Here is a 19,657-nt window from a genome sequence, read left to right as displayed (position 1 = left end):
GAGGTGGAGAAAGGAATAGAAAGGGAGAATTGTTGGACAGGATGTCTTGAGTGAGAGGGAAAGAGATGGTGCACATGGGGAAATGAAGAAAGAGAAGAGTTGTTGGGCATAGAGAGGGAGAGAGAAATAATTGGTTATGGTGTATAAGGTACAGAAGAAGAGATGAGGAAGAGGAGATGAGGGAGAAATGTTGGATATGGTGATGGAGAGAGAACAGTGGGACAGATGAAAAACAAAAGTTTTAAACTACAGTACTTTATTTTGAGGACTGTTTCTTTAATGTTTTTATAGGCTGTGTACTGTACAGGATTCGAGTTACATAAAAATTCAACTTAAGAACGGTTTAAAAAGTAAACGAAACTTGTTCTTAACCCAGTTACTGCCTGTATTATTGGGAGAATCATTCCAGGTGGGATAGTTGGTTCAGCCAAGCTGTTCTGCAAAATGTAATTTCCACTTAGATGCTACTTCCGTCCAACCCTTTTGGTTTCATCAGGCTCAGGGTAGTTGTCAATAACTCTTCTCAGAGGCATGATCCTAGCAGCTAGGGAGTCCCTATGCTGCCTGCTTGTCCTCAGTTAAAGCATACTAGTTACTTGTAACAGGTGTTATTGAAGGACAGAAAGGCAGATATTCTCATAATCCTCCTACCTCCCCTAGTTGGCTTCTTAGCTTTCTTACTGAACTGATGGTCCCAAGAGTCGATGTTAGGCAGGAAGGCACCAGAACACACGTGGTATGGGCAGTCTTAAAGATTTGAAGCGACAGTATACTTTTTGACTGTCTATGCCAAGTTCTGTGGCTGAAGTTGCCCATATATGAGAATATCTGCCTTTTATCCTTGGATAACTATGATTATTCCAGGACAAGCAGGCAGGTATTCTCACAAGTGGGTGACGTGATCCAACGAAGCCCCGATGCGGACGCTTCACAAGCAGTCTTGCTTGAAGAAACTCGAAGTTTCGAGTTGCCCGCACTGCACATGCGCGAGTGCCTTCCCGCCCAGCGCAGGGCGCATCTCCTCAGTTCTTACTTTTCCGTGGAGCCGAGAAGTCCGTCTTCGACTCTCTGCGTGAAGTATTTTCACTTGTGCCTTCTTAAGTCCGCGGTTTTGGGTTCTTTTTCTCTTAATCGCTGATTTTTGTCGTACTTTTATTGTTTTTCAAAAAAAAAAAAAAATTTCTTCCATCCGTTCGACTGGGCAGGCCAAGTGGCCGCAGCCCTGCGGCTTCGATCTTGTGGCGGAGCTCTTCCGGCCTATGTCCCGGCCTGCTACTGGTTTTAAAAAGTGTTCCAAGTGCCAGCGCGTGATTTCACTGACATACCCTCTTCGACACTGTCTTCGGTTTCTCGGGCCTCAACACCTCCCGAAATCGTGCCGGCCTTGCTCAACACTTACAGCCTGTGCTTTCAAGCGTCGTTGCATCTTGTGGGAGCAGCTATACAGCATGGAGTCTTCGATGGAGCTTTCGGCATCGAAGGGTGCTTCACCATCGGCCTCTCCCGAGGCTCTCCAGGCTTCCACATCTTCTGCTCCGAGCCTCATCAAACCGGCCTCGTTTGTACCGGCTCTGTCTTCGACGCAGGCTGCGGTGCCTTCCTCTGTCTCTTCAGGTCAGATAGCGCAGCAGCCCATTCCCCCGGTAGTGCTTAAAGTGCCCAAGGCTTCTAAGTCCAAGCACTCTCACACTGCCTCGAAGGAGCACGAAGCCCGTGCAGGTGGTCCCGTTGGTGACGCGGATCCATCCTTGCCGGCTTCGTTCCAGACCTTGCTTGAGAAGAAATTCATTCAGCTCTTTACCACAATGGGGCCGAAGCTTCTCTCTCAAATCCAGCCTGGGCACGCGGAGGTCTCCCTCGAGGTCGAGCCATCTCCGGTGCCTCAGCCGTACGCACACTCTCTACAGGGAGCAGAGTCTCTGCGAGTGTCTGGTCTGGCATCGATGCATGCATCGCAAGGAGCGCAGAGTCTTTGCCCATGCCTCCATTGGAACCTATCCACTCGATGCAAGGGCTCGAGTCTTTGCGAGTGCCTCGTGGTTCTTCCAGTCAACCACCTCTGCTTCGATCCACCGCTTCCAGCCCCATACACTCTCTGGGGGCCTCAGTGAAGACTCATTTGCCTCGTTTGTCCAGGCCTGCTTCAAGACACAGCTCGCATCATCGATCGAGGCACTCTTCGAAACACTCATCCAGGCATGTCTCGCCTCATCGGAAACAGCCTTTTCTTCAGTATTCTCCACAGGCTACTTCGCCTCCTCCATTGCCGGATCTCGAGGACACGGTGGGGTCTTTTTCTCCATCTAGATCCCTGTCCTCATTGGATCCAGAGGCCTCGACGTCCTCGAGTCCCTCTCGAGGCACTGCTTTGGCTGACCAACTGTCATTTTCTTCTTTTCTCCGTCAGATGGCAGCTGATTTGGACATTCAACTGGACACTGGGTCCAAATTTTCAAAGGAGTATCTCGAGACCATGCATCTCCCTCAATCTCCTACTGAATCCCTCAAGCTTCCTCTTCATAAGCTGTTGGATCAGACCTTTGTCTGCTGTCTGGAGACCCCCTATTCCATCCCTGCTGTTCCGGAAAAATTGGATTCCAGATACCGCACGGTTCATCATAAGGGGTTTGGCGGTGCCCAGCTATCCCATCAATCCCTTTTGGTGGAATCTTCATTGAAGAGGTCTTCAGTTCCATCAAGTTCCTCCGGAACATCCTCCAAGAGAGTATCCTTCCTCCTCTGCCCAGACCGCCCTTCTTCTTCAGGAAGCTCAGGCTTTGCTGCAGCTCCGGGCTGTCGAGCCGGTTCCTTTGGCTCAACAGAACAAGGGTTTTTACTCCTGGTACTTCCTTGTTCCGAAGAAGATAAGCGATCTGCGTCCTATTTTGGATCTGAGTGCTCAACAAATATCTAGTCAAAGAAAAGTTTTGCATGCTGACACTGGCATCTCTGTATCCCCTCCTCGAGCAGAACAATTGGTTATGCTCTCTGGATCTCAAGGAGGCCTACACTCACATTCCCATTCATCCGGCCTCCCGTCAATACCTCAGATTTCGGGTGGGACATCTTCATCTTCAATACCGAGTGCTCCCTTTCGGCCTGGCATCGTCACCCAGAGTCTTCACCAAGTGTCTGGTTGTGGTGGCCGCAGCGCTCAGGAACCATGGTCTTCAGGTGTTTCCCTACCTGGACGACTGGCTCATAAAGGATTCCACGTCTCAGGGAGTCGTCCTGGCGACTCAGCGCACTATCTGGTTCCTTGCAGAGTCTGGGATTCGAGATCAACTTTCCAAAATCACATCTGCAACCTTCCCAGACTCTTCCCTTCATCGGAGCTGTTCTGGATACTATCCAACTCGGAGCGTTCCTCCCTCCACAACGTCTGGAAGCTCTTCTCCGTCTTTGTCATTCAGTGTCCTCTCGCCCGTCCATCTCGGCGAGACACATGATGGTTCTTCTGGGCCACATGGCCTCTACAGTACACGTGAATCCTTTTGCCAGACTTCACCTCAGAATTCCTCAGTGGACCCTGGCATCTCAATGGACGCAGGTTTCCGACCCTCTGACTCGACACATCCAGGTCACTCCTGCTCTGACATAGTCTCTTCGCTGGTGGGTGCTCTCTTCCAATCTATCCAGAGGCTTATTGTTTCATATGCCCCCCCATCAGAAGGTTCTCATGACCGACTCTTCGACTTACGCTTGAGGGGTTCATCTGGATGGTCTCCGCACCCAAGGCTATTGGACCAGTGCAGACCGCCAGTGCCACATCAATCTCCTGGAACTCAGGGCGATCTTCAGTGCTCTCACTGCTTTTCAACATCTGCTTCACGACCGTGTGGTCCTCATTCGCACGGACAACCAAGTCGCCATGTATTATGTCAACAAACAGGGAGGCACGGGTTTGGCCTCCCTGTGTCAGGAAGCTCTGAAAGTTTGGGATTGGGCAATTCGCCACACACCTTCCCCTCAAAGCTGTCTACATTCAGGGGGCGGACAATGCCTTAGCGGACAACTTGAGTCGTCTTCTGCAACCTCACAAATGGACTCTCCATTCCACGCCCCTTCATCACATTTTCTCTCTGTGGGGAACGCCTCAGATAGACCTCTTTGCAGCCCCCAACAACTTCAAACTGCCTCAGTTCTGCTCCAGGATCTACACTCCTCATCACCTCGAGGCAGATGCTTTTCTTCTGGAATGGACAAATCTCTTTCTATATGCGTTTCCTCCATTTCCTCTCATTCAAAAGACTCTAGTCAAGCTGAAGTCCGACCATGCCACCATGATTCTGATTGCTCCTCGGTGGCCCAGACAACCTACTTCAACTCAGCAGCAGGGAGCCTTACCTTCTACCAGTTTTTCACTTGCTACTTACGCAGCATCAGGGATCTCTGCTTCATCCCAACCTGAAGTCTCTACACCTGACAGCTTGGTTCCTCTCAACATAGCTCCTCTCCAGTTTTTTCAAGCTGTTAGGGATGTTTTGGAAGCTTCACGGAAGCCTGCTACTAGACAATGCTATACCCAAAAATGGACTAGATTTTCTACTTGGTGTTTTTCTCATCATCAGGAGCCTCAACACTCCTCCTTATCTTCAGTTTTGGACTATCTTTTGCACCTTGTTCATTCTGGCCTCAAGTCTACTTCTATACGAGTCCACCTTAGTGCAATTGCTGCTTTCCATCAGCCTCTTCAAGGGAAACCCCTCTCGGCTCATCTGGTGGTTTCCAGATTCATGAAAGGACTTTTCCATGTCAATCCTCCTCTCAAACCGCCTCCAGTGGTTTGGGACCTCAATATTCTTTCTCAGCTTATGAAACCTCCATTTTAACCTACTGACAAGGCTCATCTGAAGTATCTAACTTGGAAAGTGGTGTTTCTCATTGGCCTCACTTCTGCTCGTCAAGTTAGTGAGCTTCAAGCATTGGTTGCGGATCCACCTTTTACAGTGTTCCATCATGACAAGGTGGTTCTTCGTACTCATCCAAAATTCCTTCCTAAAGTTGCCTCGGAATTTCATCTCAATCAATCCATTGTTCTTCCAGTGTTTTTTCCAAAGCCTCATTCTCATCCTGGAGAATCAGCACGTCATACTCTGGACTGTAAGCGTGCTTTGGTTTTCTATCTGGAATGCACCAAACCGCACAGAACTGCTCCTCAACTTTTCATCTCCTTTGATCCAAACAAGTTGGGACGTCCTATCTCTAAGCGTACCATCTCCAACTGGATAGCGGCTTGTATCTCTTTCTTGGTTTACCCCTCCACAGTAAAGTCACAGCCCATAAGGTCAGAGCAATGGCAGCTTCTGTAGCTTTCCTTAGATCTTCACCTATTGAGGAAATTTGTAGAGCTGCTACATGGTCCTCGGTTCATACCTTCACTTTTCACTATTGTCTGGATGCTTTCTCCAGACGGGATGGACAGTTTAGCCAAACAGTATTACAAAATTTATTCTCCTAAGTTGCCAACTCTCCCACCATCCCACTTTGGTTAGCTTGGAGGTCACCCACTAGTGAGAATACCTGCCTGCTTGTCCTGGGATAAAGCACAGTTACTTATCGTAACAGTTGTTATCCAGGGACAGCAGGCAGCTATTCTCACATCCCACCCACCTCCCCTGGGTTGGCTTCTCTGCTAGCTAGCTGAACTGAGGAGACACGCCCTGCGCTGGGCAGGAAGGCACTCGCGCATGCGTGGTGCGGGTGACTTGAAACTTCGAGTTTCTTCAAGCAAGACTGCTTGTGAGGCATCCGCATCGGGGCTCCGTTGGATCACGTCACCCACTTGTGGGAATAGCTGCCTGCTGTCCCTGTATAACAATTGTTACGGTAAGTAACTGTGCTTTTCCCATCTGCAGTTGATTCACAAAACATTTATTGAAAGATAGTAAATGCCAGGGAGACTTACCCCCCTCTTTTACTAAGGTGTGCTATGCTTTTTAGCACGCGGTAAATACCGCGTGCTAATCACGTGCTAAACGCTAACGTGTGCATATTATCCTATGGACGTGTTAGCAGTTAGCGCATGCATTGATTTAGCGTGCGCTAAAATGCTTGGCACACCTTTGTAAAAGAGGGCTTTTAGTATTTGACCAGTTTATTTAAAGAATTTATAAATTGCTTATTTAAATTTGAGAAATAATAAAATGTTTAATAAAAACATGTTTCAAATCACCACATGTACTTAAACAATAATCACCTATGATTTTCTCAACATAAAGTAGTCTTTCTTGTTGGATTTTTGTTTTTATAGATCCCTGAATTGTGTGAAAAGGGAACCCATTTGATGCATCATGGCTATAACTGTGATATGCTGGTCGGATACAAAGCTGTTTACAGGATAAGCTTTGCTATGTTTGTTTTTTTCTTCATCTTCAGTTTGAGTATGTTAAATTTGAAAACCAGCAGGGATCCAAGAGCATATGTGCACAATGGGTAAGTAGAACAAACTGAAACAGTCCTAATTACAATTATAGCAAACAGTACTTGCTATACAGTACACTTGTATTGTGGTGTGGCCATAGATTAAGGTACCTGCCCATTGGATTACCTGCTTCATTGTGATTATATGGATCACTCGCTCACGCAATGTTGCACTGGGGCAAGGGTTTTTCCATTTGGATTTAAAGAGATTTTTTAATTTGCCCAAAAATCAAAGCTGAAAAAGGGCATGTGACTTGTTGCAGCTCTTATTAGCCAATTGTAAATTCTATATTTCAAAGAAAAGTTTTGTAGGATTTTATGGGACCAGCAGTTACTAAAACAGTAACAACTTTTCCTGGATAATCACAATTGGCTTGAGCCCTCATAGTTGGACCTTATGTTCCACTTTAATCCAAAAACTGTATTGGCAGCTATGATAGAGGAACACAGACTTCTTCTGAATAAGGGTCAGACAGTCTGGTCCTACAAATTGACCATTTTGCTGCCTTTTGATGGAGTAGATCATAATTGTCTACCTGATAAGCTCTGTTACATGATATAGTGGTATATAAGACACTGTTGGCCTTTACTTGGCTCTGAGGGTTTTTATAAGGTAGAAGCAGCAAAGTTCAATTTAATAATCAGAACGTGGGACACCTAGGGATCCCCATTATCATACATTCTTTTCAATGTTTACATATCATCATTGACTCAGAGACTTGTCCAACATTAGGGTTCCATTTTATTCATATGCTGATGATATACAAATTGTTCCTGTTACACTAATATGGAACAATTTTTGAACAATTATTTTCAAGTTAGAGTACAATGATTGGAGGATGTTCGATTTATTTAAAAATTAATTCTGATAAATACTTTTGGATGAAAGATTCTAAAGATCAGTCCCCTCTCACTGATCTATTGAGCAGGTTATCTACTCCTTTATCTGCTGATATTAAAAGTTTGGGAGCAATTATTGATAGTGAATTGATTATTGACAAACAGGTATCAACTGCTGCAAAGAAAGTGTTATCTTTTTCTTCAGTTATTATGCAAAACTAGCCCTTGGTTAAATGAAATTCATTTGAAACAGGTATGTCTTGTATTCTTGCAACTTGGCATATTTAGGTTTGGCTAAGAAATCTCTTGTCACATTGCAGTGAATCCATGTTGTAAGGTTTGTTGGGTTTTTGTGTTTAGAAGAAAGTTCAGGACCTGGCTCTTTGATGAAATGTTATAAAATACAGCATATTAATTGAAGCATAACTGTTTGGAATTCTATTGTGGATTATGTGGCAGTGTTGTCTCTGATCTGGGTTTTGAGAACTGATTTATTCTTCTGGAATAGATTGATTTTAAAGTATTTGGTGTTTTGTTGAGTATTGTTGTATTGCATTAATTGTGAATATTTGCTTCAAATTTGTCAGGAATCAGTGGGCTATAAATGCCTTTAAATTAAATGAACAGGTGAGTTCTTTACCAAGGTTTATGAGGGCTTTGGCTAATCCTAATGAATAAGATGACGTCGACTCCATCCAGATTTATAATCCCCATTAGGTTTAATAAAAAGAACATTTGATGTACTGAAAAAATATCCTTTCAAAAGTGGCTGATAATAGCTAATAAAATAAACCTGATGCTCTTCTGACAGCGATTGCTTATAAAAATACTTCCACTATATGATAGTGCCACAAAATCAAGGTACAAGTCTAGTATATTTTTTAATATTGATATGCTTCTAATAACAAAACAGCCTCTTTTACAAAGCTGTGCAGAAACAGCCCCGAAGCCCTTTAATTCTCTATGGGCTTCGGGGCCGTTAGCACAGAGCAGCCACTAGCGCGGCTTTGTAAAAGAGGCCGATGAAGCTAACTTCTCCTATACTTTGGTGGAAAAAAGCCTCTGATCTGGAGCACATGCACCATCTGGTGTCTGCCTATGATCTCAGTTCTTGCTCCCGATTGTAATCCTCGGCAAAAACCAGCAGCCTACCTACTCTACTAAATCTTTATTTTCTTTAAATTTGTTATTTCTATATTTTCTTTACTCTTGTGTATTATGTCCAAGAAATTTCTATAGCAAAGTTCTATTTACTAATCGATTGTGTCCACCTACTTCAAAATCAGTTTCTTTCTTTCTTTGCTGGATTTTATGACACTCGACACTAAGAGAAAAACTGATAAAGTGAAGGAAGTCCAAAATATATTGTACTTATCTGGAACGCTGTAATGTTTCTAGCAGTCCAACATATACTCTTTCACTGTGCATTCTCCCGTGTTTCTTTGTCTAATATAAACGACGAAAGCTGCTTCATTCTTCACCAACGCGGCCAGCGGTATAAATTTTCATACTACTGCCTCAGGGTTTCTTCACAATTAGAAAGGCTTTCTGAACAGTAACGCAGCAAAGAACATAATCTAGTTTCACTTATCAGCTTTTCTTATATACTAAGCGTCGGATTCTGTATAAGACACCCAGTCTCAGAAACCAACGGGCGTCCTATATAGAATCTGGCCTAAGGCTGCCAAAAATAAACCCGATTCTGTAACTGACATTCATGTTACAGACACCAATTAGAGAATCTGGTTATTGTAGACGCGGCCGCTAAGTGATAAGTTTAGCAGACGCCAGTCCCCCACCCTGAACGAACACGGCAGGAGGGATGCCCATTCTTTCCTGCCCGGAACACCCCCTACCCGCCCTGAATGCAGCAGGAGGGTGCCCAATCCCTTCTGCCAGAACACCCTCACCCTCCCCTGAAGATCACTGACAGGAGGGTACCCAATCCCTCCTGCCGGAGCCCTCCCCCCCCCCTCTGAAGATCACCGGTAGGAAGGTGCTCAATCCCTTCTGCCGGAACCCCCCCCACACACACACACAAAACCTGCAAGAAGGATGCCCAATCCCTCCTGTCAGAACACCCCCAACCCCGAACAAAACCAGCAGGAGAGTGCCTAACCCGCCTGCGGAAACCCAACCCCACCGTAGATATCCCGATGTCGGCCCCCCCCCATGCGTGGACTCCCTCCCCCCGCTATCCTTGAATGAAGGCCGACCCGATGGGTCTTTCCACCATCCGTCTGGCAGGACCGCCTCTGTCGAAATGAGGCAGACCTGCCCATTCCCAGTGCATTGGATGCACCAGAGAGGGGCGTAAGGCCTGTAGTCCAGGCACCTAAGGCCCCACCTAGGTTTGCCTAAGTTGACTTCTGGGGCAAACCACACCCACATCTAACCTTAGGAGGGCATGTAGGCCTCCCTAAGCGCCCGGAGGCGCCGTCAATATAGGCGGCCTACCTCGGGAGCTTTTTTTAAACAAACGTGGTTCCTGATTGTCTGGTTAGACAGTGGTAGGATGCTATTTGCAGAAACCGGGCCTAAATTTTTATACTTTGTTTTACTCCTATCTTTCTATGCAGTTTCAAAATTTACAGCTTTTCCTGAACAGATAAAATGGCGGCAGCATCTTTTTTTTTCTATACTATGCGGGATTGTGGCAGACCAATCACGCTTTAGTAGCTCTCAGTTCTCTGCCTCATATTGGATACCCCGTTACATTGATTTTAAAGTAACTACTCGTCACTCAATTAATTATATTCCATTGGATTAGATACAAAGTAACGGTAGCTACTTACTTATCAATTTTTCAATCCCGCTTAGGTTGGTTATATCGTTACAATTGATTGTGAAAGTAACATATCGCCTCTTAGTAGAAATGTTGCCATTCCATATTGTTATTTAGCCCATACGGGCTCAACGTATTCAGTCTATGTATCCACCTTTGTTCTTTTTGTGCTAGAAATATTTTATACCTTGATTTTGTGGCACTATCATACAGTGGATAGTGGAAGTGTTTTTGGCAAGTCTAAATAGTTTAATCCACTGTTTGTGAATTGAACAAAGTTTAGTGATTGCTTATAACCTGACATAAGATTTTGTGCCACTTGTACGAAATGCCCGAACTTCCACCAGCTCACTGACTCAGGCTTTGCACAAGTTGCTCAATTCTGTTTACATTTAAATTAGCCAATATAGTCAGGGACTTAGTTTTTATTCATGATAGTCTCAATAGGACAAGCCAACATCTATAGGTGAAATACTGGGTAGTGATCTCAACAAGCTGTTCTGAACATAAGAGCTGCCATACTAGGACAGACTATAGGTCTATCAAACCCAGTATCTATTTCCAACAGTGGCCTACCCAGGTCACAAGTACCTGGCAAAATCTCAGAATAAAACAAATTCCTAGGAATAAGCAGTGGCTGTCCCCAAGCTATCTTAATAATGGCCTATGGACATTTGTTTTAGGAAATTATCTAAACCTTTTTTATACCCTGCTAAGCTTACTACTTTCACCACATTCTTCGACAACGAATTCCAGAGTTTAATTACACGTTGAGTGAAGAAATATTTCCTCCGGTTTGTTTTAAATCTACTACTTAGTAGCTTCATCACAAGCCCTCTAGTCATGGGATGTTTGGGAAAAGTAAACAAGTGATGCACATCTACTTGTTCCACTCCATATTTTATAGACCTCTATCATATCTCCCTGAGCCATCTTTTCTCCATGCTGAAGAGCCCTAGCCACTTTAGCCTTTCCTCAAAGGAAGTCATCCCATCCCTTTGATCATTTTGGTTGCCCTTTTCTGTACCTTTACTAGCTCCACTATATCTTTTTTTGAGATGTAGAGGCCAGAATTGTACGCAGTATTCGAGGTGCAGCCACACCATGGAGTGATGCAAAGGTATTATAATAATCTCATCTTTTGTTTCCATTCCTTTCTTGATAATTCCTAACATTCTATATGCTTTCTTAGCCGCCACCGCATACTTAGCTGAGGGTTTCATCATATGCTGAATGCTAACACCTAGATCCTTTTTCTGGGCAGTGACTCCTAATGTGGAACCCTGCAATGCATCACATAGCTATGATTTTTTACACAATAGGATAGGTTTTGTTTTTTAATGTAATTCCACCAGTAACGTTCAATTCCACCAGTAACATTCTCTGAGTAGAGTGGCACTTTTGTGAATCTTCTAAAACCCACTTATTCCATTTATCTCAAACCAGCATGGAAGAATATATAAATGTAATCTCATTTTTATCAACTTTTTTTGAACATTGTCATGTTTTCTGAGGATTCTGTTGCAAAATAGTCTTAATTATAATTAAGGCTCTTTGATACTGTACCTTATCAGCATCTGTTTCCTTCATATCATTTTCATTCCTTCATGCTCATTTTGTCTTGCTATTCTGATCATACTTTATAATGGAGCCGTTGTAAAAAGTCATTTTCAATATCTTCCATGTTTGTGGTTTTTCATCCTTATTGTGTTGCTTGCATGAACTCAGTCTGTGCAAAAACGAGTAAATAATAAGCCTTTCCATTTTATTCCTTAAATTCTAAACTAGATTCTGGTTCTTCAAAGTCGCTGCCATCATTGGCATTATGGTGGGAGCCTTTTATATTCCAGAGGGATCTTTCACAAGAGGTATGATGTGCATAATGTCATGTACAGACAAGTTTGTGAGTATGTATTATGAGAATTTTTTTTTTTTTTTTAGACTTTAAAGTGTTGCTACATTTTCTTCTGAGTGATCTGACAACAGGAAAACTAAGAGGATATTTATTAGTTCATTTATCTGCAGTAGGGCCCCTAGGTCCTGTGACATATGTACCCTAATCTTTAGTAAAAGACCTCCTAATTTTCTTTAAAGAGAGCAGTGTTAAAAATGAAAACCATAAAACAAGGAAATGGCAATTAAGCTACTAAGTAGTAGATTTAAAACAAACTAGAGAAAATATTTCTTCACACAATGTGTAATTAAACTCTGGAATTTGTTACTGTAGAATGTGATGAAATCAGTTAGCATAGTAGGGTTTAAAAAATGGCTTGGATAATTTCTTGAGAAAAGTCCATAGGCCATTATTGAACTGGCTTGGGGAAAACCTACTGCTTATTCCTAGGATAAGCAGCATAAAATCTGTTTTACTACTTTGGGATATAGCTAGGTGCTTGGGACCTGGGGTTGGCCACTTTTGGAAATGGAATACTGGTCTTGTTGGACTTTTGGTCTGTCCCAGTATGGCAATTCTTATGTTCTTAATGACTTGAATTATTACTAGACTAAACAACTAACTAACTTGCTCTGTCATAATTCTTAGCTTAACTTTTTGATTGTTGTTTTTTAAAAATTACAATTTGAATAAGTACCTGGACTGATATATGTTTGAGAATAAATACAGAAGTTTTTGGTAAAAGCAAGGGAAGAAGATGACCAGAGAGAGCAGGTAGGGTTCAGTGATTGGCCTATTTGGAACACAAGATTCTTATCCACTAGAGCTATCTGATTCAGGAAAAAAAATCTAGATTCAATTTTGCCAATTGAATCGTTTTTTTTTTAAATTTAATTTGATGTGCTTTCTATGATGTAGCTTTAAAATTAGCTGGTGGGTTTATTTTGCAGCATCTTCACTCACCCCACACCCGTTGCCCTCTCCAACCCCAAGCCGGCGCTGTCAAGTGTAAACAAACACTGTTATATCCTAGCTCGTGCTCGGTGTAACACCAGCTCTAGCAGGATATGCATTTCAAATCTGACGTATTGTGATCACAGAATAGAAAATTATTTTCTATTCTTTTTGTTGTCTGGTCATTTTGGGGTCCTTTTACTAAGGTGCTAGCTGTTTAGCGACCGCAAAATGCTAACGCGTCCATTATAGTCTATGGATGCATTAGCATGCGCTAAAATGGCTAGCATGCCTTAGTAAAAGGACCCCTTTATTCAAATCATATTGGTCCCAGGCTCTGGTTTCTGTTTTGTCTTCTGTTATCTTGCTCGCCAGGGTCTTCTGCCCATTTGACATTTTCTTCTTTCTCTGTGGTCACCATCCATCTTCCATCTCTGCACCTTCCCTTCTTTTTCTTCTTCCCTGCAGGTCCAGCACCCCCAAGGAAAATTTTCTGCCTGCCCCTTCTTCTCATGTCCTCTGCCCCCAGCTACCACTGGCAGTTTTACTCTCTTCCCTTTTTTCCAGCACCCTCTCTGTCTTCCCACCAGCATCAGCCAGCCTCAGCCAGTCGGAACAGGCCCTGCCCTCCCCCAAGGGTCCACCATTTCCCCCCTTGAATGGGGACAAAAGCAGTGGCATGGATCTGAGAGCAGAGATAGCACTGTACACATATCTTTATAGAAGTTCTCAGCCCTTGCTGCGGATCTGCACAGGCCTGCTCTTGTGCTTGCCCTCTGCTGGAGTCCTTCTGATAGAACTTCCTGTTTAGTATTTGTAAGTGAGGAACCTTATCAGAGGTATTCCTGATATCTGTACAACACACCTGATCCAGTTTTCTGGTTAACCAGATTCATCTGACAAGACCTAACTGATGAAATCATGTTGCCTCAAATCCTGTATGCTGTTGTATTCCAGAAATTGCATTATCCTCTGTTTTTTGTTTTTCTTTTAAGCAGTGATTCCATTCATTTACGCGTCACCAACTGTAGTTCCTAGCCATAGACACTTTTTTTTAATTAAACTTTTGTAAAGAAGAACTGTCTGCTTTTCTGATTGTCACTTAACTGTTTATTTCTTCTGAGGAATTTGTTTTTGGATTCAAAATTAGTCTACATATAGTTTAAATTCTGTATATTTGTCGAGATAAATTGTTCAGATTACATTGTTAACTATAATAATAATTTGGATGTTTCAGTTTTTTAAATGAATAAGAACATAAGAATAACCTTACTAGGTCAGACTAGTGGTCCATCTAGCCCAATATTCTGTCTTCATGGTGGCCAATCCAGGTAACCACAAATAGAAACATTCCATGCTACCAATCCAGAGCAAGCAGTGACTTCCCCCATGTCTGTCTCAATAGCAGACTGTACTTTTCCTCCAAAAACTTGTCCAAACCTTTTTTAAAACCAGCTACGTTAACCACTCTTAGCACAACCTCTGGCAATGCATTCCAGACCTTAACTATAAGTAGGTCCTATATGTTTTAATGAATGTTACCCTATTTTTATTATGTACAAACCGCTTAGAAGACTAATAGGTGGTATATCAAATTTTTATTAAAAGAAAAGCCTCCCTGCCTCAAAACACTTTGATTTTAATCAAAAACAGGTATGATGGAATCCTTAGACCAAGATACCTTGGATTCCTGCTAGATTTGTGCTGAATGGCCGACTGAGGACCTTCTGTTTCCCAAATGCCACGCATGAGGGTGGGAGTGGGGGAGTTGGGAGCATCTGGTTCCTCGGGGGTTGTTAGTGCCCAGATGATGCAAGGACCAGTCAAAAATGAGCCGGGAAGCATAAAAATGCATCTCAAGTGAAGCGCAGCCATGCTGTTGCCTTAAAATCCCAGAAAGGAGCTCGGGACCATTTGGTCGTCCTGTAAAGGGGTTTCCCCCTGAATTCATCAATATGATGTTTGAAGCTTGCATGGTTAACAAGGGCCGCATGAAACCTTTGAAGATTGCAGCCATGCTGACACGGGGGGGTTCTCCTCTAAGCGCAATTCCCCAGCAAAAGTGCCATGCAGTCTGAGGGGTGGTGCAGTCTAAGGAGAACTGGAAGACGAGGGCTCTATATCGATGCATTTACTGTCCCAGTCTAGGTCCTCAGTACCAGGAGATGCTGCTTCATGTCTAGGAGGGCTGGACCCAGATCTGGTGGAGGCCCTTGATCTCAGAGTGGACCCAACTGTGTGCTAGCTGTTTAAGCCCTCTGTACTAATGGAGATAATCATGGAATCTCTCCAGAAATTAAAGTTAGAGACTCTGCAGTCTTCAGCCGCACAGTGTTCGCTTACAAGCAGCACTAAAGCCACCTGTTTTCCCTCACATCAAGACATTACAAAATTGCTAGCAGACCATTGAGAGGTCCCGGAGCCGCCCCTTTGGGTGACCAAAGCCATTGCAAAGCTGTATCCAATGGATGCTGAATTTTAACCATTTGTTCCACCGAAAGTGGATTACCTGGTGGCGCAGGTACCCAAATGTACCCTTCCCAGTGAAGGTGATGTGGTTTTAAAGATGCACAGGATTGCAGGCTGGATTTTGTTCTTAAGAAGCAATTTGAAGTCACGGCCTCGGATTTAAAAGCAGTTGCAGCAGCGTCCTTTGTCACCTGTGCTTGCCAGTCGAAGTTGTGCTGTGATCTAGAGACAGTGGCTGGGAGGGATTGCCAGTTTCTGATGGCCGGAGTGGATTATATAGCTGATGCTCTGTATGATCTTTTCAGAGTCATGAGCAAAATGTCTGTTTATTCCATTTCTGCCCACAGGATACTGTGGATCAGACAGTGAGCGAGGGACTCCTCCTCCTCAAAGATAACCTTGAGCAAATTAACCTTTAAAGGACAATTACTCTTTGGAAAGGTCTGGATGATCTTTTGGCTTTACCAGACAGCAGACATCGAATCCTTAGGGGCTCAGAGCACAGTAATTTTTGGGCCTCAAGATTATATTGTGTACAGAATGACATGGGGACAAATTGTGTCCCAGTCCCCACAGTTAACTGCAGGAACTCGACCCCATGTCATTCTTAAGGAGAGAGGGATGAATCGGAGTATGAATGGGCACAGCCACCAACCCTAAAGCCTTACATTGAAGAATGCTGGTGTAGAAAGATGAGGTTCAGATAGACACTAAAGAATGACATGGTATGGTTTCCCGTGTCATTCTCTATATGCCAGTTCTCGGGAGGACCTTCAGACCAGAGATAATTTCAAAGTTTGAGGCAAAGATTTGGAGGGGCCAGGTGCCTTCAATCTTCAGGACCCCGCTCCACAGCTGCTCCCAAGAAGCAGTTATAATGCCAGGTTGTCAGCTGGGCCTCCATGCATTGGGGGGATGTTAATGGCCTATTGGGAGGCATGAGTGGAGTTCACTACAGACCTCTGGGTGCTGGATATTTATCCAGGAGGATTAGAAGCTCAAGTTTTTGTCTCCTCTCTGACCTCTTTCTGGATTCTGGCTGGGAAACTAGAAAAAGTGGTCAGTCTGAGCCGATGCAGATCTTGGAGTATCTGGGAGTCCAGTTCAACTCTGTACGCCCTGTTTTCTGTTTTTTATTTATTGTAAAGCTGCTTTGTAACTTAAAAAGGCGGGATAACAAATTTTTAATAAAACTTGAAGGGAGAACAAGGTGTTCCTAACGGAAGCCCACAAAGAAGTTCCTGTGTCGGATACAGGAACTTCAGAGTGAGACAGCTATGACAGCCTGGCATTATTTGCAGGTGCTGGGATCTATGGCTGGGATCAATAGTAGCAACTATGGATGTGGTTCCTTGGGCAAGGGCTCACTTGCGTCCACTCCAAAATGCACTCCTCTCCCAATGGTGCCCGCAGAGGGATGCACTGCAGAAGCAACTCCCTTGGACAGTGGAAGCACATCGCAGTTTAGCCTGGTGGTTGAAGCATTGGGTCTCTAGCCAGAGGAGTTACCCTTCACATTTCACATGGGTGATCCTGATGACAGATTCCAGCCCAAACGGCTAGAGTGCATATTGCGAAAGGGGTCTGGTTCCTTCTCAGGAAGTGGTCGATCAACCTGGAGCATTGAATCATTCATCTGGTGCTTCAGGAGTTCAGGAGCACACTGCAGAGCAATGCAGTATGAGTTTTCTCAGACGACACAACGGCGGTAGCCTATGTCAATTGCCTTGGGTGAGGGGGTACCAGGAGTGCTCTTGGAAGCCCAGATGCTGTTTCGGTGGATGAAGCCCCCTTTCTTAGTGACACATGTGGCAGGAGTGGACAATGTGCAAGTGGATTTCCTCAGCCAGAAGACTCAGGATCCTAGCTGAACAGACATGTTTCTCGGGGCGAGTCCCTGTACCCCTCGCTATTCTGTTTCCACTCTAGGGCGATCATCTGCTTTGGTATGAACTGAGAATTGAAGGATAGCCCAGAGAGATGGAAGGCACAGCGAAAGAATGCTAATGAGACTCTATATAAGAATTCTCGCGGGAATAGATTGACTGCTTAGATGTTCAGGAATAATGTGTCTGTCTACTTGAAAGAAGATTACTGAGGTAAGAACCTAATCATTCTTTATAGCTTTTTAGGAAGCCCTTAGGGTATCAAAATTTTAGAGAGTTTGTTCTAACTTTTGTTCCTTAGGATATGCTGCGACATGAGCTTGTTTTATATACTTTGATACCTTATAGCCTGGTACATAATTGGCGCTACGGGAGCCTTCTGCTTCATCGTTATTCAGTTGGTTTTTCTGGTGGACTTTGCACATTCATTGAATGAATCCTGGGTTGGCAAGATGGAAGAAGGGAATTCAAGATGTTGGTATGCTGGTAAGTATTTTTGTATCATATTATTTTTAAAAACATCTTATTACTGCTCATATCAGTTGGATTTGTTAAGCATGCATTTTAGCTGCTGAGAGGATTTGAGAAAAATATTTAGGGCTAGATGCACTAAAGCAGGGGTTTCCAAAGTCCCTCATCGAGGGCCGAATCTAGTCAGGTTTTTGGGATTTCCCCAATGAATATGCATGAGATCTATGTGCATATACTGCTTTCAATTGTGTTCTCCACAAGCAGTACTTCATAACATATTCATTTATAATTTTTACTTATTCCTTGGTCTTCAGAAGTGCCAGTATTAGCCAATTGGTTTGAGTGGTCAAAAACTATGTGGCACTAGCCTCCTCATCAGACCGTTATGTTTTATATAAAGTGCTTTAGTGCTTCTATACTTCAGTGCTTGAGTAAATAAATAAATAATCTTTCAACTTATCTTTTTTTCTACATTTTCTCTTTGTTTCGCCTGAAGGTCCCTTCCCGATAACTATTGACAAAGGGAAAACTCAGAAAATGCAGAAAAAAAGATAAGTTGAAAGATTATTTATTTACTCAAGCACTGAAGTATAGAAGCACTAAAGCACTTTATATAAAACATAACGGTCTGATGAGGAGGCTAGTGCCACATAGTATTTGGCCACTCAAACCAATTGGCTAATACTGGCACTTCTGAAGACCAATGAATAAGTAAAACTTATAAATGAATATGTTATGAAGTATTGTTTGTGGAGAACACGAGTGATAGCTTAACAGTACAAAGGACTGCTGTACACATTACTTATTCAGTATACTGCTTTCAATGCATATTCATTGGGGAAATCCCAAAAACCTGACTGGATTTGGCCCTCGAGGAGGGACTTTGGAGACCCCTGCACTAAAGTCTCCGATTGTCTAATGATTTTCGCTAAACCAGGTTTACTGTCCTGTACACAAAATAGCTTATCGCGTGGTTTTCCGTGCGGTCGTACATTCACCAATTCTGGTATGCAAATGAGATCATTAATATTAAAACCAGCCATCCAATTGATGGCCTAACCTTGCATGCCAGAATTGAATTGATATTACTGACCCGGAAAACACAACCTCCCGCCCGTCAACCCCTGTACCAAAAATTGGCAGGAGGGATGCCCACTCCCTCCTGCAACCCCCCACATCCCTCCTGAACCTCCCCCGTACCTCAAAACTAGATGACAGCAGGAGGGATGCCCAGTTCCTCCTACTTGCAGGCCCGCCACTCCAAAATGACCTCCTTCCCGTTGCATCCGGGGAGGGTCCTTAGGCGCAGTCAGGGCATGAGGCCCCTCCCCATGCATACCAGAATGCACCAGGAAGGGGAAGGCCCACCGTTTTGGAGTGGCAGACCTGCGAGCAGAAGGAACTGGGCATTCTTCCTGATATTGTCTAGTTTTGAGGTACAGGGAAGGTTCGGGGACTGTGGGGGGAGGTTGGGGGATGGGGCACTTGGTGGCATGATGGAGTGAGCATCTATCTTGCCTTTTTTTAGGAAGGGGAGGGGTCGGTTCAGGGGGTCCTTGGGGGGATTATTAGTGCGGCAGTGTTGGTGGGAGTGGGCATCCCTCCTGCTAATCTTATTTGTTCCGGGGTCAACGGGGAGGAGAGTCGCTTTTATTTTCTTTTTTAATAGGGCAGATATGTGTGTGTAACACACGCACAACCTCTATGCCATTTAAAAACAAAAAACCCAACAGCTGAGTAGCAGGATGATGCTTTCGGGCTTCCCTAAACCAGCTCTGCATGTGTCACTTGTATTAACCGCTGTTCCAGAATCGGCCAAAAGATCGGCCAACAGCGACTTGACAACGACCGTGTTCTGTGTATCTAGCCCTTAGTGACATATTTTGTTTTATTTTACCATGATGTCTTAAAAAGGAACATCAAAATAAGACAGCC

At 43.9% G+C, this 19,657-nt stretch overlaps 1 protein-coding gene across 2 annotated transcripts in view; it reads left to right on the top strand.

Annotated features, from left to right (window-relative positions):
- Positions 1–19,657, top strand: part of SERINC3 (serine incorporator 3) — a 40,669-nt gene that overhangs the window by 7,948 nt on the left and 13,064 nt on the right. For both annotated transcript variants that reach the window (XM_033963091.1, XM_033963092.1), the window contains exons 3-5: positions 6,254–6,435; positions 11,837–11,916; positions 17,600–17,737. In XM_033963091.1, coding sequence (XP_033818982.1) covers positions 6,254–6,435; positions 11,837–11,916; positions 17,600–17,737 — 400 coding nt within the window. The remainder of the gene's footprint in view (positions 1–6,253; positions 6,436–11,836; positions 11,917–17,599; positions 17,738–19,657) is intronic.

The sequence above is a fragment of the Geotrypetes seraphini genome, chromosome 11, assembly GCF_902459505.1.
Source record: "Geotrypetes seraphini chromosome 11, aGeoSer1.1, whole genome shotgun sequence".
NCBI lineage: Eukaryota > Metazoa > Chordata > Amphibia > Gymnophiona > Dermophiidae > Geotrypetes > Geotrypetes seraphini.
This window is presented reverse-complemented; position numbering and strand designations above follow the sequence as displayed.